Source organism: Phocoena sinus, chromosome 3 (assembly GCF_008692025.1).
Source record: "Phocoena sinus isolate mPhoSin1 chromosome 3, mPhoSin1.pri, whole genome shotgun sequence".
Taxonomy (NCBI): domain Eukaryota; kingdom Metazoa; phylum Chordata; class Mammalia; order Artiodactyla; family Phocoenidae; genus Phocoena; species Phocoena sinus.
The window spans coordinates 95,955,445-95,980,588 of NC_045765.1; the positions used below are offsets into that span (position 1 = coordinate 95,955,445).

The 25,144-nt window shown below is 38.4% G+C and overlaps 2 protein-coding genes across 15 annotated transcripts in view; one reads left to right on the forward strand and one right to left on the reverse strand.

The window, feature by feature from the left end:
- ARSK (arylsulfatase family member K) overlaps positions 1-4,325 on the reverse strand; it is a 42,457-nt gene extending 38,132 nt beyond the window's left edge. Inside the window, exon 1 of one of the 2 annotated variants that reach the window (XM_032625828.1) lies at positions 4,076-4,325. In XM_032625828.1, the coding sequence (XP_032481719.1) occupies positions 4,076-4,213 (138 nt within the window). In that variant the 5' untranslated portion in view covers positions 4,214-4,325. The remainder of the gene's footprint in view (positions 1-4,075) is intronic. The other variant, XM_032625829.1, reaches the window with a different exon arrangement.
- The window catches only part of TTC37 (tetratricopeptide repeat domain 37), an 88,831-nt gene continuing 65,347 nt past the window's right edge, over positions 1,661-25,144 (forward strand). For 2 of the 13 annotated variants that reach the window (XM_032625814.1, XM_032625825.1), the window contains exons 1-9: positions 4,458-4,537; positions 8,319-8,387; positions 12,757-12,847; positions 16,638-16,781; positions 17,866-17,957; positions 18,369-18,444; positions 18,971-19,111; positions 22,835-22,933; positions 23,041-23,149. In XM_032625814.1, the coding sequence (XP_032481705.1) occupies positions 12,758-12,847; positions 16,638-16,781; positions 17,866-17,957; positions 18,369-18,444; positions 18,971-19,111; positions 22,835-22,933; positions 23,041-23,149 (751 nt within the window). In that variant the 5' untranslated portion in view covers positions 4,458-4,537; positions 8,319-8,387; position 12,757. Of the gene's footprint in view, positions 1,697-4,457; positions 4,899-8,318; positions 8,388-10,872; positions 11,027-12,739; positions 12,848-16,637; positions 16,782-17,865; positions 17,958-18,368; positions 18,445-18,970; positions 19,112-22,834; positions 22,934-23,040; positions 23,150-25,144 lie in introns of those variants that run through there. The other 11 variants (XM_032625822.1, XM_032625816.1, XM_032625817.1 and 8 more) reach the window with 11 other exon arrangements.

Sequence of the window (25,144 nt, forward strand, 5' to 3'; positions counted from 1 at the left end):
ATAACAATTTCTAGGTTCATCCACACTGCAGCATGTTATCAGTACTGCATTTGTTTTTTTATTGTTGAATAATATTACTAAATTTTATTTATCCATTTACCAGCTGATGTATATTTGGGTTGTTTTCAATTTTTGTCAGTATTAACATTCATGTACAAGTTTTTGTGTGGACATATGTTTTTATTTCTCTTGGATATATACCTCGAAGTGGATTGCTGGATCATATGGTAACTCATGTTTAGCATTTTAGGAATTGCTAAACTGTTTTCCAAAGTGGCTGCACCATTTACATTCCCACCAGTAGCGTATGAGTGCTGCAGTTCTCCCATATTCTCGTGACCCTAGTTATTGTCTCCTTTTATTTTTCTTAATAAATTTATTTATTTATTTTTGGCTGCGTTGAGTTTTCGTTGCTGCGCGCGGGCTTTCTCTAGTTGCAGTGAGCGGGGGCTACTCTTCGTTGTGGTGCGCGGGCTTCTCATTGTGGTGGCTTCTCTTGTTGTGGAGCATGGGCTGTAGGCACGCAGGCTTCGGTAGTTGTGGCACGTGGGCTCAGTAGTTGTGGCTCGTGGGCTCTAGAGCACAGGCTCAGTAGTTTTGGCACACAGGCTTAGTTGCTCCGTGGCACGTGGGATCTTCCCAGACCAGGGCTCTAGGCATGTGGGATCTTCCCAGACCAGGGCTCGTAACCCGTGTCCCCTGCATTGGCAGGCGGACTCTTAACCACTGCGCCACCAGGTAAGCCCTATTGTCTCTTTTTGATTATAGTCATCTTAGTGGGTGTGAATTGGTATCTCATTGTGGTTTTGATTTGCATTTCCCTAATGACTAACGATGTTGACTATCTTTTCATGTGCTTATTGACCATTTGAATATCTTCTTTGGAGAACTGTCTTTTCAGATCCTTTGCCCAGTTTTTAATTGCCTAATCCAGAGTCACAAAGATTTGCCCCTATGTTTTCTTCTAAGGGTTTTATAATTTTAGCTTTTGTTTCATTCATCAATTCATTTTGAGTTACTTTTTGAAAATGGTGTGAGGCATTTTGCATGTGGATAGTCAGTTTTCCCAGCATTATCTGTTGAAAAGACTATTCTTTCCCCATTAAATGGTCTTTGCACCCTTACTGAAAAACCAACTGACTATAAAACTGAGAGTTTATTTCTCTACTTTCAATTCTATTCTATTGATTTATATGTCTATCTATTGTTATGCCAGTAACACACTATCTTGATTACTGTAGTTTATGGTAAGTTCTCAAAGTAGAAAGTTTAAGTCCTCCAATTTTGTTCTCAGGTATTCTGGGTCCCTTGAATATCCACATGAATTTTAAGATGGGTTTCTTTGTTTCTGCAAAAACGCCATAGGGATTTTTATAGAGATTGCATTGAATCTGTAGATCAATTTGATAATTATTACTATATTAACAATATTAAATCTGATTTCAGTATAAGAATTGAACTTCTTTGGTTAGATTTAATCCTAAGTATTTCATTTTTTGGATGCTATTTTATTTTTACTTTTAAAAAATATTTATTTATTTATTTGGCTGTGCCAGGTCTTAGTTGCAGCATGTGGGATCCTCGTTGCTGCATGCAGGATCTTTAGTTGCAGCATGTGGGATCTAGTTCCCTGACCAGGGATTGAACCCGGGCCCCCTGCATTGGGAGCATGGACTCTTAGCCACTGGACCACCAGGTAAGTCCCTGGATGCTATTTTAAATTGAATTGTTTTCTTAATTTTACTTTCAGTTTGTTCATCAATCAAGTGTATAAAAATACAACTGATTTTTGTATACTGATCTTACATCCTACAGCCTTGCTAGACTAACTTATTAGTTCTAGGATTTTGTAGTAGATTCCCTAGGATTTTCTTTATACAAGATTGTGTTAGGTGCAAATAGAGATACTTTTAATTTTTCCTTTCTAATCTAGATGACTTTTATTTCATTTTCTTGTCTAATTTCCTGTCTAAAACCTCCAGCATAATTGCAATAAACATAGTGAGAACAGATAGGCTTGTCTTGTTCCTGATCTTTGGGAGAAAACATTGTCTTTTATAGTTAAGTATAACATTAGCTGTGGGTTTTTTGCAGATGTTCTTTGTTTTTAAACACATTTTTATTTACTTATTTATTTATGGCTGTGTTGGGTCTTGGTTGCTGCGCACGGGCTTTCTCTAGTTGCGGTGAGCGGGGGCTACTCTTCATTGCAGTGTGCCGGCTTCTCACTGCGGTGGCTTCTCTTGTTGCGGAGCACAGGCTCTAGGTGTGTGGGCTTCAGTAGTTGCAGCACGCAGGCTCAGTAGTTGTGGCTCACGGGCTCTAGAGCGCAGGCTCAGTAGTTGTGGTGCACAGGCTTAGTTGCTCCGTGGCATGTGGGATCTTCCTGGACCAGGGCTCAAACCCGTGTCCCCTGCATTGGCAGGCGGATTCTTAACCACTGCGCCACCAGGGAAGCCCTGTAGATGTTCTTAATCAGAATGAAAAAATTCTCTTCTATTTCTACTTGGTTGAGTGCTTTTATCATGAAGTGTTATTGAACTTTGTCAAATGCTGTTTCTGCATCTATTGATATGATCACATGTTTTTTGCCCTTCATTCAATTAACGTGGTCTACTACACTGACTGATTTTCAGATATTAAACCCACCTTACATTTCAGGGATAAATCACACTTAGTCATGGTGTATAACCCTTTCTATATATTGCTGAATTTGATTTGTTTGTATTTTTTCAGGATCCTTTCTTTTATATTCATAAGGTATGAGTCTGCATACAATATTTGTATACACAAATATATAAAAATCTATGTGCTTATACTATACTAAAAAATAAACCAAATATTTCAGTCATCTTCAGAAGTTTCTAGGATGTTTTGATGCACCACCCAGGTTCCCTTTTAGAGTGAAAGATTGCCTCTGCTGAAGAGAGTTGTCTTGCCCAAAATGGTGCCTCATTCTGGGAGCATTCCACAAGTAATGGCCATCCAACATGAGGGTACAAAGGCCTGGTCTCCTCACCACAAATGGGAACAGTTCTGAAGCATCATACTAGTTTGAGAACTACCCATAAGATCAGCTGAGGCCTCCAGTGAGACAGTGACAAAACTCAACTTCTCTCTGCACAGTCCTGCTTTCTTCCTTTCCCTTTGATCTCATGAGTACTCCCTAATAAACCTCTTTCATGTTACTCTCCAATATTGCCTGTTTCCTAAGTTTAGATAATCATAAAGATTACTTTAATATTCTCAGCAAACCCTATGGGTATATCCAGATTATGTAACTTTAATCATCACGGGTTAATCTATGAGGAAAGGCAATAAAACATAATGATTAAAAGCACTCTTTGGTGCCAGACATGCTTAACACCAATAATCTATGTGACCACAGTAACACCCAGTCATAAAAAACTAATATTATAATTAGTAACCAAACATTTGTCCAAGCATTAGGATTAATATCATGGATAATACTAAAAGTATCAGGTAATGTTGACAGTAGTATTGTTTTTAGTTGATGGCTTGGGAGAGTTACAAAAACTGTTTAAGTTTGGGATTAAACAGCAACAACAACAACACACATACGCACACATACACAATTAATCTGGAATATGGGCGAGTGTCAAATTATGTCAACTAATGAATATAAATCAGACTAACAGGATTATCAGACACCTGAGTAATAAAAATAACGTTGACTGCTGGAAAGCTAACAGGCTTTTATGTTGAAATAGAATGTTATTTTTCCCCACAGTTGAATCAAGCGGGGGTATGGATTGAAAGTTTATTAGTAGTGGTAAGATAATTTAGTGGGTCGAGGTCAGCAATTAAAAAAAATTTGCAAAGATGCTAATTGGAGTGCATCTTACTAAAGTATGTTTGTTTTACACGCATATCTATGTGGTGCACGTATGTGTGTACGGGGCCTCAAGGTAAAATGCATTTCTTACTTTGCATCAGGGTAAAACACGTTTGAAAGTCTCAGATTCTGCTCCCCAAAGCCAGCAGCACAGGAAGGGCTGTGGGCCGGTCGCGGGTGTGTAGCGGGGCGCCCCCTCCCCTGCCTTTCCATACTTACGAAGGAGTCGCTCACGACTAGCACCACGTTAGGCGCATCTGCCCAAGCCTTAACTGCTCCCCGCCTCTGCCCACCTGCCCCAGGAGCTGGTGTTGCCAGCGCCGAGACTGCGACCACCGCCACCCACAGCGGCAGCATCACGCGGAGCTGTTCTGGGAGCCCGGCCTCTGAGCGCTGGACCCTGCCCCTCCCCCTAGGAAGTTCCACCCGAGAAAAGGAGGGCAGGGATGGCAGAGATCGCAGTTCGGTTTCCTTCACCCATGGGACTACAACTCCCATCAGGCTCGGGCTGGGCACATGCGCAAAGGAGGAATTTCCCTTTCTCGACTCACGTTAAGACCTTTTAATCAAATACTGAGCGAACTAAAACCCAGCCATTTCCAGTCACGTGAGCGATGCCTGGGAAATGCGCATGCGCTCTGACTTCAGATTTGGCTTCTGCAGGGGAAGCATCTGTCCCAGGTTGGTTTTGGTCACTGTCGCTTTTGCAGAAGTTGGAGCCGGTAGGCAGTTGAAATGTTACCTAGAGAGAGAAAGGATAAGGGGTCGAGGCTGCTTGTTTTGCGCAGAGCGAGCGTGGCTGAGTGTTAGGTGAGACCGTGAACTGGGAGATGATGAGGTGGCAGCGCGTCTGTCACTTAAGTTGGATTGGGCGGTTCTTTGTGGGGCCTCTGTCTGGACCGCCTAAGGTGCGATATGGATACCGGGTGGCCCCTCGAATACCTTCCTCCCAAGGATGTTTCTAGCCTGCCTCATCCTATTCGCCGCTTTGCCTGTGCAGTAAGGATTTATTGTGCTCTGGTCGGGTGAGGAGCGGGGCCTGGTAAGAAAAGTTTCATCTTCTATGTGGGGATAAGCTTAGGTGGACTTTACCTTCAGAGTGCGAGGGAGAAGCTGGATAGGTTCTCAGAGGGAGAAATGTTGGGCTGTGTGACGTGTTCGATTAACTGACGTAGATTCAGAATACCATTATTTTGCAGTGATTTTGAAAAATCACTGGTCCTCTTGACTGTTGAACTCCTTTGGAGAAATCTGGAAGAAGCAGGTTTCTGTCCCAGAGCCAGATTCCTGATTTCATTATTATAGTTTCAGGTATATAATTTGTGCCTCACATTAGTCGTTTTAGTATTTTGACAGGAAAAGGAGTTGTAGTATTTATTTACATAAAATCAACCTTTAATACTAATATTTGACAGTATTTTTTGCATACAGTAATTATAAAAAGGACAGACCTTATTTATTTAACACTCATATGGTGCTTATTATGTGCTGGGTATTATACTACGCAGTTATTGAGCACCTGTTTTGTGCCAGGTACTTTTACATGGAGTATTTTCTATAATCCTCACTTTCATCATTTTTCAGATAGGAAAGCTGAGACTTGGACAGGTTAAATGACCTGCCTAAGGTTACACAGGGAGCCAGTCTGAGTAGGACTTGAATTTGAGTAGTCTCTGCCGTAACTCATTGCCATGCTGTCTCTAATTAACTGCAAAATGTTATGCCATTCTAGTGATATTAATCTCTGTTAGTGAAGCAGCATTGTTAATCGAGCAGCATGCTAACCATCTATGGGAGCAGACAAATATATAAACAATAGTACCTGACCATAAGGAACTTACACTCTAGGGAAAAAAACAAAATAATAATACAGTATGAAAGGTAATATACAGAGGCTCCCTCATGAACAGGCTATATTTCAAATATTTGTTTTGAGTTAATTTGGAATGTAGAACACATTTTACCATAGAAACAATGGTGACTGACAGTTAGGTTCATAAAAATATATTTAACTTTATCTGTGGCATAGTGTTGACTTTTGTAAACTATTTACTCTCTCTGGCCTTGTTTTCACAGGATGTGTATTCTGAGTTTCCGGTCAGGATGACAGGAACACATCTTTTCCTTTCTCTCTGTCCCCTTGGCAGTGTCAGTGGGAGCAGGTGCTGTACTGGGTTGGAGTGAGATAGATATTTTAGGGTCCCAGACATATAGTGCTGGAAAAATCCAAGAGACTTCTAGTCTTATTCTCATCTCACATTCAAGTTGTCGTACAATATTCCTCCCAAGTGGATTGTGCAGTCTGTGCCTTTTCATCTCCAGTGATGGGAAACACATTTCCTTCGAGGGGCCTGTGCCATGTTTGTACAGGTTTAATTATTAAAAGTTCATATTTTGAGCTGCAGTCGGTCTCCCTCTACTTTTGATTGTTCATTAGTCCATTTACCTTCACTTTTACGTGAATAATCTCTCCCTTTCAACAGCCCTTTTCACCTTCCCCACCATTTTTTTTTCCCCCAGGTCTCCCCCAGTTCCTTCGGGTAATTATCATGTAATTTCAGGTTTGTTTGTTATTTGATCACTCTTTTCTGGACATAAAGCATGTTTGCTAATCAGTAACTTACCCTGTCGGAAAAGGTACTTCTGAGTTGTTTGTGCACACCTTTCTGTGTGTACATGTGTGTATATAGTGTATTGTAGTGAGGGAGGGCTCCATTATGTGTATGTTTAGGTCATCAGTTAAAGATATCTACATTACGGGTTACCTGCTTTAGTGAAATACTTTGCGGTTCAGAAAAGTCTTCAGTTGAAGGTCTTGGTCTAGGTTTTGGCTCTTCATAGTTTTTTAATGTCCAAAATGCCAGCAGCACTATATTCTGCCCTAAGAAAAGGAGACGAAGTGTGCAGTTAGTGACTAACTGGAACAAATTCAGTATTATCTTCACCTGCTGAAGAGACAGAATACATCTGTATAGAACATAAAGCATCTGTTAAGTTGCAGGCTTTAGTCTAGTATTTGTGTAATGACTAATTTGAAGGAGATACTTGTGTTTGATGATAGCTGTCTTTTGAAGAACATAGGCAAGAAGGTTGCTTCTTGAGAGATCAAGGAAGGAAGGATTGGGGATTTTAAATGTGTAGAGAAAGTATATAATAACCACTGTTGGTTAGGAATGGGAAAAAAGTGGTGAAGTTGATTGAGAGGGTGGTAGGAGATACGGACAACAGAACTAATAGCTGTTGTGTTCAGGTGTTCTGTCTATGTACATATCAGGTAAGTGATCTCGTTCTCACTTTACCAATGAGGAAATAGGCTTGGAGGTGAAGTAAGGTGCCCAAGATCTGCGGAGACTTGAATCCAGATCCATCTTTCTTGACTTGGTGGGTGGATGTGGCAGAATGAAGGAGCTGACAAAATCTGGGGAATTTTGTAAGAACAGAGTTGAAACAACTGAGTAAATCAGTAAAATTAGGTTGAGTGAGGAGGGTAATCATTTGTAGCTGGATGGCGGCTTAAAGAAGTTAGTGAAATGGGAAGTCAGGCTTTAACTTTTATTTTACCTCCTCACCCCGTGTTTAACTTTTATTTTACTTTCCTAAACATTATTAGGATCACAGTACTTTCTCTTCTTACCAGTAAGACCCTTTTCTGTGGAACTAACCCTTCTGTTTAAGTGCGTATATCACTAGTACATGTCTTCATCCCTACCACGTTCACCTAAATTTTGTTCATTTCCTAGTTCTAAAGTAGCATTTTTTTTCCATTTTTACTTTATTCAGTTTTTGAAAATACCTCCATTCTCTCCAGGAAGCATTCTAGATTAATTTTGTTTGACAGAATCCGTTCCAGAGATACCATCGAAAGATACTTAGAATTTGTAGTCGTGTAAAGTTTGTGTTAGTATTTCAGATGGCTATTTAGATGGATTTTTAATATTTTTAAAAAGTCTGCTCTATTTTATTAAATTACAAACTAGTCTAGTTGCATCATACGGGCAACTTTTTTTCATGTTTATAATTCCTTATTTGGCTTAGAACAAGATTCACTTTATTGTAGTCAGCTTGCAGATTGTGAGTAAATAGTGCTCTTAACTGTCCTAGAATCAAAGCAAAGTAGCGTAGAAATAGGTGACATTCTCTTCTGGCTCAGTTTTTTATGTTGAAGTCAGTGTATTTTGAGTTTCTGTAATTTTTTCCTGAGTCTTTCTGATTTTTTATGATGTTCCTTTTACACCTTGTGGCTATGGCAACACAGTTTAGACTGATTCAGAAATTTGGAGATTACAATTAGTGTCTCTTAGGGAAAGAAAAAAGATGGAAAATTTTACATAATTATTTCTAATGTTTTAAATTATGAATTATGAAAATTGAACCCAAATCCGATGTTTTAAAAAATTCAATATGTTTTGGGTTCTGTATGTCATCTTTTTAATGTGCCTGTCTTATATTTTACTTAATTTAGATGGATAAACATTTAAGGAACAATCTGAAATTCAATTTAAAGAGAAGATAAAGTGATAACAGCTAAAAGGTAAGTGTCTAGAATGCTAAATAATAGGTAATTGGAGTCTACTTTTACTTAATGATTGTTTTTACTGATTCTTTTCAGAAGGAAGGTGTAATGGTGTAGGTTATGGTCATCACAAAGTACCTTTAGGCTTTTGTAATTAGATTTAAAGGTATCATTTTTTGCTTTTCTGTAATTAACTTCCAGTGTCATTATTGTTACTGTTTTTTAAATTATTCTTCTTATTTGTGCTTTGTGGAGTCTTTGTATCTCCACAACTTAAGGTTGTGGAGGTAGCATAAGGTTCCATAGCTTTAGCTGGAGTGTGTAGGACATATCAGTTCATCTACCTATGTTAGTTTTGAGGTATATCATTGTCTTTTGGCATGGTTTTCACTTTCACTTTTTTTAGATATAGTTATTGCTCTTTATGCTTGATTTGTTGAATAAAAACCCTTTTAGGTTGGTAGTAAAAAAAAAACCTTCATTGAGTGAAAATGTGCTACATGAACACTCTTATTTAAAAAAGTCATTTAGATTGAGGAAAAAAAATGGGAGGAGAGGTATAAGGGAAAAATGTGTGGGGCTGTGGAAAAATATTAAAGACACTTGTAAGAGAGCCAGAGTTTTCTCTGAAGTGTTGGAAGTGCTTGGAATAGAGGGAAGTATCCCAAAGAGAGGAATATGAGGTTACATAGACTCATTTTGGGTATTAGCTTTCCACTTTGTGAAAGGAAATGGATTTGATGGTACCTAGTAGATGGTTAGTGTTCCTTAAAGCTTTGTCTAGAACATGAGTGGGTGAGCCTCTTCCTTCTCCACACCACTTCCCAAAAAAGGGGAAGAAATTTTCAGGGCTAGAAAGCGGCAGATTGTTTTGTCTTTAAAAAAAATAATCTCCTGAAACTAATATTTATGTGTATATATATATATATATATGTATTTTAGGTGCAGAGAGGGGGCCTCAGTGCTAGCTTATTATGCTAAATGCCAAATCAGATGAATAAGGAACAGGAGGAGGAGAATAGAGTATTCCACTGCAGCAAGTGTAGGTGTGGAGACATATAGAGACGTAGACATATGTGGAGACATATAGAGATGTAGAAGGGTATTGAACATTAGAACTGGTTACCAAGAGAAGAATGGAGTTTGTCTCATATGGTCTTTAAAAGTAACCTACTTATGGGCTTCCCTGTGGCGCAGTGGTTGAGAGTTCGCCTGCCGATGCAGGGGACACGGGTTCGTGCCCCAGTCCAGGAAGATCCCACACGTGGCAGAGCGGCTGGGCCCGTGAGCCATGGCCGCTAAGCCTGAGCATCCGGAGCCTGTGCTCCGCAATGGGAGAGGTCACAACAGTGAGAGGCACGCGTACCGCAAAAAAAAAAAAGAAAAAAAAAAAAAGAAGAAGTAACCTACTTAGAAGCATTTGACAGCTCCATGTTTGCTGCTCCATTTAAATCCAAATTTGTCTGTCTCATTTTCAAGGTCTTCTGTAATCTGGTGCTCTACTTTATCTACCCAGCCTAATTTTCCTGTTCTTCAGCAAGTCCCTTCTGTTCCATTCAGCCTGGTTTCCTTATTGTTTCCTCCACATGCCATGCTCATTCCTGTCTCTCCAACTTTGCTCGTGCAATCAGTGTCTCTGGCTGGAGTAATTTTCCTTCTTCCCTCCATTCTCAAATCCTTTCTCCATCTAGTAGCTGTTAATTACTTCACCCCACACTTCTCTTCTCTGAACTCCTATTGCACTTGTACTCGTTATCCTTAATTTAGCATTTGATTCTTTAATGACTCATATGTCTTAGGTCTTTCTCTTGATTGAGATTGTATTCTTTAGAGCAGAGGCCTTCCTTTCTGTTTCTTTTGTGTCATATACAGCATATAGCTTGAGAGCTGCATAGCTGCATGTTGTTTTAGTGCTAGTTGGTTCTACTTTGTCCAGATGTGCTTTCACTTGTATGTTGGGTGATAGAAAAGATGATGATCTTTATCCTGGAAAAGTTGCATTCTTTTTTTTTTTTTGCTTGGTCTTGTCTTAAAACTGCCTTTGTTCTTTTTTTTTTTTATAACTTAAAAAAATTTTTATTTATTTATTTTTGGCTGCATTGGGTCTTTGTTGCTATGTGTGGGCTTTCTCTGGTTGCGGTGAGCGGGGGCTACTCTTCCTTGTGGTGCATGGGCTTCTCATTGCCGTGGCTTCTCGTTGCGGAGCACCAGCTCTAGGCGCACGGGCTTCAGTAGTTGTGGCACGCGGGCTTCAGTAGTTGTGGCTCATGGGCTCTAGAGCGCAGGCTCAGTAGTTGTGGTGCACGGGCTTAGTTGCTCTGCGACATGTGGGATCTGCCTGGACCAGGGCTTGAACCCGTGTACCCTGCATTGGCAGGCGGGTTCTTACACTGCAACCAGGGAAGTCCCTCTTGATTTTTTTTTTTCCCTTGGATGCCTCTTTTTATCCCTTTCAGTTGGTCCAGATTAGTTATCATCATCATTGATGTTCTCTTTTTTTTAGCCTGCAGGTTTATCTACCAAAGATAACTTTGGTGTGAGAAATTTAAAGTGAAATCAGCATAGAAATTTGTTGCCTGCTCCAAACAAGATTTGTAGACTATAAAAAAAATCCTTCTGAAGTTTGCCTCTATAAATTTATGCCAAGATAATTTCAGGTAACAGAGCAATTTCTAAAATAAGAGCATATGAAATATGTTGCTTTAATTATCTAATTATTGTAACTACGGAAAAAGTCACTTTTCTGCCTATTTACAGCCAAATCTCGTTTTGGCTGTAGATAAATTGATATTATGATATCTTAATTTTTATATTATTTGAATCTAAAATTCCTTAAGTCAAAAGGATTGTTTTTTAAAAAAATTCCCTAGCTTCTTTTTTTTTTTTCTTCTTTTCCGGTACATGGGCCTCTCACTGTTGTGGCCTCTCCCATTGCGGAGCACAGCCTCCGGACACGCAGGCTCAGCGGCCATGTCTCACGGGCCCAGCTGCTCTGCGGCATGTAGGATCTTCCCGGACCGGGACATGAGCCCGTGTACCCTGCATCGGCAGGCGGACTCTCAACCACTGCGCCACCAGGGAAGCCCTCCGTAGCTTCTTAAATTTCTTTGATCTTGTACTTCTGCCTCAGCCTCTTTGGAAATAAAGGACTGTCTGTGTACCACGTCAGCAAGCCATCTTCTTGGTTCATTTTGCTGCCTTGAACATCAGTGATCTATAATGACCTAATGTTTGCCTAGCTTTGTTTTGCCTTCTTGAGATTAGAATTCAGTGGAGTGGGCAAAAAAATGTTTCTTTTTTCAACATCAAGTTGTAGTCGGATTTGACTGGTTTATTGGTAAACCAGAATAAGCTGTGAAATCTTAAGATATGTTAGTTTATTTAAAATTACATTAGTGTATCTTATATTTTAAGATTAAGTGAAGAAATACTTTGTCTACCAATTAAAATATCTGTCTATTTATGTTGGAGTTGAAATATCTTTTTATGGCTGAAATTAGTATATAGTCCTCTTTCATATTAAGTGCCTTCATTTAAGTGTGAACATTACATTTATTTCTCTTCAAAGAATACCATATTACAAAGAATACTATATTACTGTAATCCTAAAGTCGTTCTTACTGTGAAGAAAGTTAATATCCTGATTTATATTTTATAGAAACTAACATTAAAACAGAATGCTTTCTTAAACTCTTACATCATAGTTACTGAAATTTGTTTGTGTTTTCACTCTGTGACTTAGACTGATTCTTCTTGCTTCGTGTAGAACTGGATTGAGCTTGGCATGTGTTTTCCACCCTGGCACATAAGATCATCTGTGTTTTAACCTACTACATGGGGAGTGGTTATAATTCAAATAACAATTCAATTCAACAAATGTTTATTAATATATACAATTTGTCAGATACTGGGTACTGAGGATGCAGCAGTTAGATAGCAACAACCCAACAACAACAGATAAAAATCCCTGCCTGCCTGGAACTTAACGTTCTGGTGGGGTTGGGGAACAGATAATAAATAAGATAAAAGAAGTAAAATATATACTGATGTATTAGATGGTGACGGGTGCTTTGAAGAAAAATAAATGCAGTGTTCAGGAGATTAGGGACTATTGAGTGGTTGGGAGTTGGGGGAAGGAAGTGTCGACACTTTAAATAGTGTGGCAAGGGAAGGTTTCATTGAGGAAGTGACATTTGAGTAAAAATCTGAAGAGATGATCTGGTTTTATGTTTTTTAAACATAAGATATATTTATTTTAGGGGAAAGAATGTTCCATGTAGAAGGAATTACATGTTCCTTTTTCAGAGGTTAAGTTTGTTAAATTTGTTGGAACTGTTGCAGTAGGCAGGTCTCATTGTAGATTCATTCAGGCTTTTGATTTTGACAGCATGTCCAGCAAGGAAGTGAAGACTGCTCTAAAAAGTGCTAGAGATGCAATCAGAAACAAAGAATACAAAGAAGCTTTGAAACATTGTAAGGTAACCAGTATTTTTTTCTTCCACAATAAAAATGTTACCCGATTATGAGCATCACTGATTTGTAATATGTGAATCCCTTATTGTCTAAATACAACAAAAGGAGTCAGGCTTTTTGAGTAGGACCATCCCAGTGGCTGTGCCAGGACAAGCTGCTTCTGCCACTTAATTTCGTCTCCCTCTGTGTTGGTAACTTACCAAAGCCAAGTTCTCAAAACCTGAATGTCTCTTAGGTGTTATTTGATGGGTTGTACTGCGGAACACTATTGTATCTTAAAGTTTTTGTTCTTTAATGGTATGTGGACATTTCGATTCTGTTTGGTTTGTGGATGGGAGAATCAAGATTCCAAAGTTCCTTTCTATGCTGATGGGGATGTTCCGGTCCAGAGGGAGAACTTGAAGGTGCAGGAGAGATGCAGAGTAGTGCTAGGAGTGAAGTCCCTGGGAAGGTGGGTGAAGATGGGATCCAGAGTGTGAGAGGAGGGCCTTTGATACTTCTTCAATCTTAACAGAAGGGAAGATAAATGTAGATCCATAGCTGTCGGGTTTGCAGATTTGGGGGTGGGAAGATAAATGTTCCCCTCTGCTGGCTTCTATTTTCTTAGTGAAGTGTAACCTGAGGATGGAGGTGGAGTTGTATAGGAGGTTTGAGACAAAAGAAGGTATGAAATAGTTGTCATTTATAGTGAGGAAAGAAACTTACTAGTAAGGATTAGAAAGCTTACAAGGCCCTAATGAATATCCATTTGAGATTTCATGTTATTAAAGTGAAATCGGTAAACTCAGCTGTGTAGTTTCTTCCTTTGTGTTAAACTTCTCAGGCTTGGAGATGGGCATGATGGAATTCAACTGTGGGTAGTAAGAAAGTTGAGGGGAAAGAGAGGCCAAGGAGTTGAGGGTGTTTGCAAGGGAGTGATAATAGTGATTGGTCATGGAGTCAAAGATGGGAAATGAGAGGTAAGAATTGAGCAGTGGGGTGACAATGCAAAGGGGGTGAGGTAAAAAAAAATTGGACATAACAGAGGTTAAAGAATTGTTACCATTACAGTGATTGAACTGGGAGGATAGGAGAGGTGCATACTGGAAACCCAGGTTTTGGATGACTGAGTAATGCTGAGGCTAAGTAACTGGGAGGCCATGGCATTCATTGGGTCGTCTGCATGAATGTTAGAATGATTAAAGGAATTGAAGTGGAGAGGAAGAATACAGTATTTTCACTGAAGGAAAGGGGAGTTCCTAGGAGGCTGGTAGATGGTAGCAACAAGAAGGATATTTTTTGTAGTATAGCCAGATGGCTTGACCTTGAAAAGTACTGGGGGTTTTTTTGGCTTCCCTGGTGGCGCAGTGGTTGAGAATCCTCCTGCCGATGCAGGGGACACGGGTTCGTGCCCTGGTCCGGGAAGATCCCACATGCCGCGGAGTGGCTGGGCCTGTGAGCCATGGCCGCTGAGCCTGCGCGTCCAGAGCCTGTGCTCCGCAATGGGAGAGGCCACAACAGTGAGAGGCCCGCGTACCGCAAAAAAAAAAAAAAAAAGTACTGGGGATTTTGAAGGACGAAGGAGTAGAGGAAGAATGTAGGTATCAGTGTGAGCAAGGAGAACCCTTTTCTCACCTGCTGGTTGGTGGTATGTGGGATGTTCGAGAAAAGAAATCAGCTGCAGCATGTAAGATCTGTAGGGGAATAGCCGAGTTTCGTTGAGGCAGAACTTAGTACAGTTAAAAGAAAGATTGAAAATAGAGAGGGCCCTTGGCTGTCCAGATTGGGAGTTCCAGAGGTCACAATAAAGCGTTTCGACAGTGGGAGGGAGAGAATTGGGTAAGATTGGGGGAAATAAATACATAACAGTATAGGATGAGAGCCTTAAGGGGTGAAGGATGCCCTTGTGAGGTTAGGTTTCTAGTGGTGACTGAGCCCAGCAGGGATGGAGACCACGACAGGACTAATCCTGATACAGAAGAAGGTGGGCAGTCTGTTTAAATGGGGAGAGAAGAAGGAGGTGTGGGAGGGGAGGGACTGTTTCCTTCAGCACTAGGCTGATCTAACTAATGCACATCTGAATCTGCTTCTTTTATTATATACAGCAGCGCCATAGCACTCTTCTTTCTGATTCAGACATGAATTCCTATAATTTATGCCATAGAGACTCAAATGGAAAGCAAAGATGGGGAACTAGTCAGTGGCAAATGTATGATTACTTATGTGTAGTAACCAGAGTGTTGATTGAGACTAAAGGAAATTTTTAGTGAAGAGATTAGTGTATTTGCTGGGTCTTGCCTGATGTATCACCTTGTCTGCCTGTGTGCCTCTATAACCCAGTATAATCATCCCTTCAGGGAGCCTCTGACTTGTGTGGATGGAGTTTGGAGTCAGATACTCTTTTCTTCACATTATTTCAGCACTCCATGCTTGCTTTCACTACATTGTTATAATTATTTCCTTAAACGCCTGTTTCAGATTCTGAAAACCTGGTCATCAGGCAGATAGCCACTCCTTACCGATTGTGGGTTGACTATGGCATTTATCGTTTGCTCAGCAGTTATGTGCCAGTCATTGCTCTTGGTGTTGGGGACACAAATGTTAATAAGGCCCCAGTATTTGGAGCTCAGCTTTGGTGGTTACCTCATTGTTGCTGGTTTTTTGGGAGGTAGTGTTATGGGATAGAATGGAGCTGGTGCTGCATATTGGTGACAGATTGCTAGGACTGTTATGTGGATGCACAAAAGCCTAATAATCTGACTGCTTCAACTCCTGGAAATGTTCTTATTTTCTCTAGAATATGTAAAACCTTAAGAGCTAATTTCATTTTAGCTACTAGTTTTTTCTTTCACTAGAACATCTTTGCTTTCTGTTTCAAGCTATTTTACTTTAGCAAGTAGTTGTTACTTCTGAAAGCAGCTCTGCATATAATTTTTATTCTAGTTGATAGGTGTTGTTTAAACATTCATTGCCACTGTTTATTTATTTATTTATTTATTTTTGGCTGCTTTGGGTCTTCGTTGCTGCGTGCAGGCTTTCTCTAGTTGCAGCGAGTGGGGGCTCCTTCGTTGCGGTGCTCAGTCTTCTCATTGCGGTGGCTTCTCTTGTTGCAGAGCACGGGCTCCAGGCGCACAAGCTTCAGTAGTTGTGGCACGTGGGCTCAGTAGTTGTGGCTCACAGGCTTAGCTGCTCCACAGCATGTGGGATCTTCCTGGACCAGGGCTCGAAACCATGTCCTCTGCATTGGCAGGCGGATTCTTAACCACTGTGCCACCAGGGAAGTCCCGCCACTATTTATTTTGAACATATTTGGTACAGTCACACTGGAGTCAACCTACTTTCCTAGCATATAATTTCAATGAAAAAAATCTGTTAAATATGGAGAGATGTTATCATAGTGAAGGAAAATATGGGAATTGGATAAGGTGAAATGATATGGGAAATAGTTTTGTGAGGGACTAGCAGCAGTGTGGCATGGAGGCAGGCAGGATGGTTGGGTGGTAAGAATGATCTTATTGTTCTTTTCATACTCAGTATTCTCAAGGGACAGAGGGAGGCATTTGGTAGAGGCATCAGGAGTACTTGGGCAGCTTTTTAAAAATATACCTCATATTTCATACCCCTTACAGTCACTGATCCAGTCCAACTCCCTCTCCCTGAGGAAACTGAAGACCACAGGGGTTAAGTGATATTCTTAAGATTGTCCATTTAGTGGTAGATCCAGATTTCCTGACTCCTAGGTAGACTGTCTTTTGATTATTGTTTGTCCATGAGCTTCCGAAATTTAATTACCTTCTCTTTTAATTTTTTAATCAGACAGTGTTAAAACAAGAGAAAAATAACTATAATGCCTGGGTTTTTATTGGTGTTGCTGCAGCCGAGCTAGAACAACCTGATCAGGCCCAGGGTGCCTATAAGAAAGCTGCTGAGCTAGAGCCAGACCAATTACTAGCTTGGCAGGTACGTAGACATTTTTATTTACTATATTATAGGAAAGAACTTTTTCCCATTTTTCAAAATACAGCTAACAGCTTTACAATTTAGTATTTAAACCTCCATTTACTCAGAATAAGAAAAAAAATTAAATTTATTGATCTCCTAAACCTGAAAATTAGTTGAAAAAAAAAATGGTGCCAAGAATGCTGTTTACCACTATTTAATCTCCAATCCAATGGATTATTTCCAAATGTTAGGACAGAAATTGAAACATGACTATATGAATCTCCAACTTAATTATATGTGCATATTAGAGACTTATGAAGAATATTCTTTATGCTTACCTGAGAGAAAAGAAATGTATATTATGTTTTTAAAATATGTTTTTAAAAATGAAATAATATAAAAAATTTGAAATTCTATGTCTCTGAGTACTAGTTAAATTCCTTCTTCTCATTTAATGGTCTTCGTGGTTTTTACTTGGCTTCTCCAGCTTTTTCATATTTAATAGCTGTTTCATATCTCAGTCACATCTTGGAAACTATGATTAATAGGGGTAGTAGGCTCTGGAGAACATGAACCTGTTTGTCTCAGGTTTACATGAACAGCAACATGAGTAGGGTTATCTAGTAACATCTCCCTAATGCCAGCTTTTATTATGTACTGATTGGTTTAGGATATCTGATCTTTATTTGAAGCAAAAATGACAATTTCCAAAGACTACTTGGATTTTTCTTGTTTGACCATGTGAAAGTAGTGTCACATGGTAACATCTTAGATGTTAAGGTTGCATAATAATGATTAAAAGGTATTTTTTTTATTGTGGAACACTTCAAGTATATTTTCAAAAGTGAAGAGAATGGTAAAATGAACCCCTCTATGCCCACCATCCAGCTTCAGTAAAAACTCACTCATGGCCAGTATTTTTTCACCTACTCCCTCCTACCCCCAATTATTTGGAGGCACATCCCAGACATTTTATTTCATCTGTAGATTATAATAATCTCTATCATAAATAATCTTCATAGATTGTCAGTTTATTTAGCAAAATAAACATGAGCACACTAGATATCTTTGGAAGAATAATCTCTATTGTTTCCTCTTTTAGGGGTTAGCAAGCTTGTATGAGAAATGTAATCACATAAATGCTAAGGATGACTTACCTGGTGTTTACCAAAAGCTCCTGGATCTTTATGAAAGGTAATCAATATGTGAGGAAAGGCTAGTTTCTTTAATGGCTTGAATTAGAATAAAACTGATTCAAAATTATATAGAAGTACTCCAGACATTTACTGGGAATTGTGAATCATTTTTCTTTCAAACTGTTGTTACAGAATCTCTTGATTGTGATTGAAACACTAATCGTAAGGGGATTGACTTATTTGAGAAATTTGATATTATTTTTAGTCAATATAATAGAAGATAATATTTCTTAAACCTTTTCTTTTTTATGAGATACTCATTTTATAAAATTTTACTATAGTGTGATAGAGGATATGTTCTAATTTAAAATAGTGCCTGACATTATTTTGGGGATATTTTAATTTTTGTGTCTTAAGTCCTCAGTTGTTTTCATTAATCAGATTCAAAATCCTTTTCTTCTATTCTAAGTGTTGACAAACAGAAGTGGTGTGATGTCTGTAAGAAACTTGTGGATCTGTATTACCAAGAAAAGAAACACGTAGAGGTTGGTTAATGATTTGCTGGGGTAGTAGATTTCTTTTAATAAAACCATTATTAAAAGAAAGCTTTCCTTTAGCTTAAGGAAAAATTTAGAAAATTAATTGTAGTGTGGTATCAAAACGAATCACAGTGCTTTGAAAACTGTAACTTGGAATTCAAATTTCAGGTGTCATTATTTCCAGACTTTTTTGAAACTGGGCAGGGATAAATAAAATAAGTAAAAATATCATCTGTAGAATTTATTGTCCTGTTTGTGGTGTACGACTCCTGATGCTGTAGGTTATGAAGATTGGGGCATGTAGTCATTATCCCTGTATGTACTCTGGTATCTCAGTCATACTTGTAATATAAGCACTATGTGGACTTGCCCAATCATCTTATTTTTTATGGAATTCATAATAGATGGAGTTCTGTGCTTTTGCTATTTTTGTGTATTAGCAGATAAAAATATTTTTACTTATAGATTTAAAATTTTTTTAATAGCATTTTAGTATTTTAGATAAAGTAACCATTTTAAATCTCTCTGATAGGTGGCCCGAACATGGCACAAATTGATAAAGACACGGCAGGAAGGAGGTGCAGAAAACCAAGAACTTCATCAGCTATGGAAGAAATTGACCCAGTTGCTGGCTGAGAGTACTGAGGATCAGAATAATGAGACCCAACAATTGGTACTAGCCATTTATTCCCCACAGTTTGTGTCATGAAAGTTGATCATTTAGTTGAATTTAGAAAATGGAAACATAACAATATGATATAGAAAAATACTGTATGTCAGACTAGATATTTTATAAATGTTCAGTTTTAAATTCATAGAAGCTCTTCCTGATAAAATCAGAACTACAGGCCTACAGTTTCATACTAAGTCTGGACAGAGTGGAAATAATATTCAGGGTATCAGAATTTTACTTCCTTGTATTCATAAGAATTCACAATAAATCAGTTACTTAATCACCGTAAAAAAAGATACTATGAAATTGGCTTTTGCAAAACTGCTATAATTTCTAAAAAGTTGTACCTTAAAGGTGTGTTTCTTTACATTTATGAACTAAGAGTACTAAATTACTTTCAGATTTAACAGTTCAACTAGAGTATTTTATTTATTTATTTATTTAACTTTTTATTGGAGCATAGTTGATTTACAATGTTGTGTTAATTTCAGGTGTACAGCAAAGTGAGTCAGTTATACATATACATATAGCCACTCTTTTTTAGATTCTTTTCCTGTATAGTTCATTACAGAGTATTGAATAGAGTTCCCTGTGCTATACAGTAGGTCCTTATTAGTTATCTGTTTTATATATAGTAGTGTATATATGTCAATCCCAATCTCCCAATGTATCTCTCCCCTGCCCTTTCCCCCTGGTAACCATAAATTTGTGACATACATCTGTGACTCTATTTCTGTTTTGTAAACAAGTTCATTTGTACCATTTTTTAAAATTCCACATGTAAATGATATCATATGATATTTGTCTTTCTCTGTCTGACTTACTTCACTCAGTTTGACGGTCTCTGGGTCCATCCATGTTGCTGCAAATGGCATTGTTTCATTCTTTTTTTATGGCTGAGTAATGTTCCATTGTATATATATACACTACATCTTCTTGATCCATTCCTCTGCTGATGGACATTTAGGTTGCTTCCATGTCTTGGCTATTGTAAATAGTGCTGCAATGAACATTGGGGTACGTGTATCTTTTCGAGTTGTGGTTTTCTCTAAGTATATGCCCAGGAGTGGGATTGCTGGGTGATATGGTAGTTTTATTTTTAGTTTTTAAGGAACCTCCATACTATTCTCCATAGTAGCTGCACCAATTTACATTCCCACCAACAGTGCAAGAGGGTTCCCTTTTCTCCACACCCTCTCCAGCATTTATTGTTTGTAGATTTTTTGATGATGGCCATTATGATCCGTGTGAGGCAATACCTCATTGTAGTTTTGATTTGCATTTCTCTAATAATTAGTGGTGTTTAGCATCTTTTCATGTGGTTTTTGGCCATCTGTATGTCTTCTTTGGAGAAATTTCTATTTAGGGCTTCTGCCCATTTTTGGATTGGGTTGTTTGTTTTTTGATATCGAGCTGTATGAGCTGTTTGTATATTTTGGAGCTTAATCCCTTGTTGATTGTAGAGTATTTTATTTAGAGTATTTATATTTAGTATTTAGAGTACTTATACCTAGAAATATTTCTTTTTTTTTTTTTTTTTTTGTGGTACGGGGGCCTCTCACTGTCACGGCCTCTCCCATTGTGGAGCACAGGCTTCAGATGTGCAGGCCCAGCGTCCATGGCCCACGGGCCCACCCGCCCCCCGGCATGCGGGATCCTCCCGGACCGGGGCACGAACCCCCGTCCCCTGCACCGGCAGGCGGACTCCCAACCACTGCGCCACCAGGAAAGCCTGAAATATTCTTTTTTAATGTACACATTTTCAAGTAATTGAAAAGACTTTTTAAAAAAGACTTAAAAAAACCTATTGGTTTTGAACCGTAATTGGAAAATATTTTCATCATTCTATTTTTTTATATTTGTAAGTTTAAAAGTAAACTTAATTTCATATTATAGTAAATAGACATTCAATGTACACTTGCTAAATTTAATAGAATTTTTAAATGTGAACAATTACAGACTCCATATAGGATTCGAAGCTCATTTCTTTATATGTTTGTTCATTTGTTCACTCATTAATTTGTTCCTTTAATTAGAAAATATTTATGGAGAACCTATTACTATATGTCAGGCATGTCCTAAGTGGTAGGAATAAAAACATGAGAATAAGATTTGCATTTGTTTGTGTATTGGTTTATCTGTGTAAAGATTCAGTTGTGGAAAAAAATTGAACGTTGACAAAATTAGGTGACTTATTAACTTCTTTTAAACCGTGTCTTCATATTATGACTTATTTCCTTAAAATAGTATCAGTTACCAGGATATCAAACACATGTCAAAATAAGTAAAAATATTTTGAATTATCTACACTATACTCCTCCATGAAAGAGAACTAATTATACTTATCATTTTAAGAATTGATTTCTAATTGTTAAATAGGATAAAAGGATTTTTTTGGGGGGAGGGTTATTTTCACCTTGAATGCTAGTGATACTCTGCCTTATTTAAGTCTGTTCAGAAAAAAATGTATCACATATTTACCACGTGGATTACATTACTATTTTTTTTTAACGTGTTATGCTAGACTGTTTGTTAGGCTTCTTCTTTTTTTTCTTTTTTTGCAAGATCATTAAACTTTATTAGCACAGTAAAATTTTACTTATTTATGCAGACTTTATACCATACCTTAAAATGAAAATTTGAGGTGGTGAACTGTATTAGGAATTTTTATTATAAAGTCATGGAAATTCATTTTGAAAAATGTAGAACTTACGTAACCAAATGAATGGTATTCTTTATTTTTATTATATATTTAAAAAAATATTTATTTTTGGCTGCATTGGGTCTTCGTTGCTGTGTGCCGGCTTTCTCTAGTTGCGGTGAGCGGGGGCTACTCTTTGTTGCGGTGCATGGGCTTCTCATTGCGGTGGCTTCTCTTGTTACAGAGCACGGGCTCTAGGCATGTGGTCTTTAGTAGTTGTGGCTCGCGGGCTCTAGAGTGCAGGCTCAGTAGTTGTGGCTTACGGGGTCTAGAGCGCAGGCTCAGTAGTTGTGGCATACGGACTTAGTTGCTCCGTGGCATGTGGGATCTTCCTGGACCAGGGCTCGAACCCCCTGTGTCCCCTGCATTGGCAGGCGGATTCTTAACCTCTGCGCCACCAGGGAAGTCCCATGAATGGTATTTTTTAAAGTGCTTGCCTTGGATTCTGGTATTGCTGTCCTTGCTGAGGAAATATTTAGGAGGCTTCTTTTGGAATTTTCTTCAAATTCAGTTAATGCTACTATGTAAGAAGAATGATTTCATGATAGTTCAGTCATACCTCTGGTTTTTTACCAAAAGTATAACTTAATAAAAATTTTTTTTTGAGATTGAAGATATGCTATCCTGAAGATGTTCCAAAGACTGTGCTGGTGGTTTCAGAAGAGATGTTTTAAAAGTGATCTGAGCAGTAACAGCTATACTAACATATGAGACTGTACCTCTCAACTAGTTAGTAGGGAGCAGCAAGCACTTACAAGAATGTTTTGTTAAATTAATGTCGCTAATTTATAGCTATCCCTTATTAGTTCAGTGCAGTCTGCTGGCCAGTTGGAGTTAGATGTATTCCAAACTTAATTATACATTTTTTTCCTCATTGAAATTGTAGGGCTAGACAATAAAACACATTTGTAGTTACTAGTTAAGGGTATGGTTTGTATAAGTAAGTCTTTTGTGTTCAACTATTTATTGTATTTGTCATTTAAGTGTGCTACAGTTAATAGCTTTTTGTGTCTTTGTTTCAGCTCTTAACTGCTTTTGAGAATGCACTGGACTTATCAGATAAGATTCCTAGTGAAGATCACCAGGTGCTTTATAGACATTTCATTCAATGTTTATCCAAAGTAAGTTGATTTTTAAAATCTCTAATGTGACTTTCTATTCTAATTAGGAAAGTGCTCACAAGTATATTTTTCTGCTACTCACTTTATTTTACTTTTATATTTTCAAGTTTCCTCATGAGACTGCTAGGTTGAAGAAGGCTTGTGAAGGAATGATAAACATCTATCCTACTGTACAGTATCCATTAGAAGTGCTTTGTTTGCATTTAATTGAAACAGGTAATTTATTCTTTGTTATATTGTGTGTCCCAGAGGTGTGAGAGTGATGTTGCCATGAATCAAAAATTGTTTTAGTGCCCATTGTGTGTAAGGCATTGTTTCAGTATTTCTGGACATGAGAGGAAGTACAATACGTATTCTTTGTGCACATGAAAAGGCTAAGAAATACAGGAAGGTATAGTGACACAGACGAATTATGAGCTACTGAGTTTATTGTTGATCAGTGAAGTATTTTTGAAGGTAAGAATTGAAGAAGGTCTTGAATTTTCCACAGAAATTAGATGAACAGGAGAAGGTGAAAGATACACCACATGGCATGAGCAGAGGAATGGGACTAGGTGTGGTTTGGGGGAATAGTAAAATAGTTCTATTTGCTGTAGTAGAAAGAATAACTAAGATATATTTTGATTAAGTAAGTTAGACTGTATTACACAGGGATATGAATGTCATGCAAAAGATTTTGTAAAAGATTAACATTCTCAGTGTTGATGTTATGTGGTATGTCAAGGTCACAACGACATTTGTTACAAATACTATAGTATGATAAAGTGATGAAGTTTGTGAATGATCTACTTTTTTAATTAAACAGAGCAGATTCAAGTCAGAGAGTGTGTCTTAGTGTATGCTTCATGCTGTTGCTTCTTTGTGTACTTTTGTTGGGGGAAGAGAGAGAAGTGATGGCAGCTAGCCTTCTGGGAGTTGCCAAAACTCATAGCTGTGGATATCTTGTGCTTGTCAGTTTACAGGATGTTGACCATATTGGTTTTCACAATAGCTGCTGTCTGTTTTGCCAGTGTCTGTGCTGAATAGGTGTTTTAAAAAGAATTTGAATATCATTCCTGTCCATTCCTATATTCACCTGATAGGAATATAATTCATAGAAGTCAGTCATTGGAACGGAAATAACAGTACCAGCACCAGTGTGGTAGTGATTGTAAATTATTGCAGAGCTTTCCTAATCCATTTAAGTTTTTTCACTTTGTTGCTAAATGAGTATAGACATGGGAATGCTTTGTATGTTAATGACCATCGCATGTTTCATAATTGAAAAATGGTTGAAAACAACTGCTTGAGATAAATGAGGGAAAATTCCTGTTACAAAAGTCTCATTGCACTTATCTTGGCTCTCCCCACTCTAACTTTCCCTTGTAAGTCCAACTTGTACTTTTTTTCCCCCTGGTGTCTGAATTAAAGTCCAGAACTCTTCAGTTTTGGATTTTTTTATGGTGAGAAGTAAGCAGACCCCCTTTTCCTTACTTTAACTGAGTCAAAGATACACGTGCAAGAGCAGTTTTCACTAACATGAGGAAAGAAAACATTAAAAGTGTTGTAGTGAGTAGATTTATGAAGTATAAAATCTTAAACTAATATGGTGTGCAGGATAGATTGTACAGAAGATAGGCTAGATTGGGTAGAATAAGTGATGCTAGGAATGAATGAACTATAGGAATGAATGAACTGGGAATATGATAGCAGCAATTGAAAGTAACAGGTGAATGCAAAAATGGAAGAGATTTCTTAGAGGTGAAGGGAGGGAGAAATCAATTTTAACTTTCAACTCTCCTGAAAAGTTGCACTAATATGGAATGATGGTTTGTACGAAAGGTAAGTTGTTGAGAGGAGCTGTTAATGGGCATTCAGAGGGAAATGTTCATCAGGATTTGCCCATGAGAGATCAACAAGGTTTTGAAGCCGTTTGCGTGTACGTGAAAGTGAATGGAGTGGATGACTTCAGAGGATGCCTGAAGGGCGGAAAGGTGAAAACTGTACCTTGGGCAGTGTTGGCTGCCTTGAAGGGAAAGGGGGGAAGAGGGGGAAGAGGGGGAAGAGGGGATGGAGGACAGAGAAGCAAAGAGGGTCAGAGAGGAGGGTGGGGGAGCCGATGCAAAGCAACACGGAAGGCAAGGAAAGAGCATTTCAGAAAGGAGGTCTGTCTTGAGAGATTGAGCAAATAATTTTATGATTAGGAGGCCTTTGGTAGGGCTGTCTTCTTTT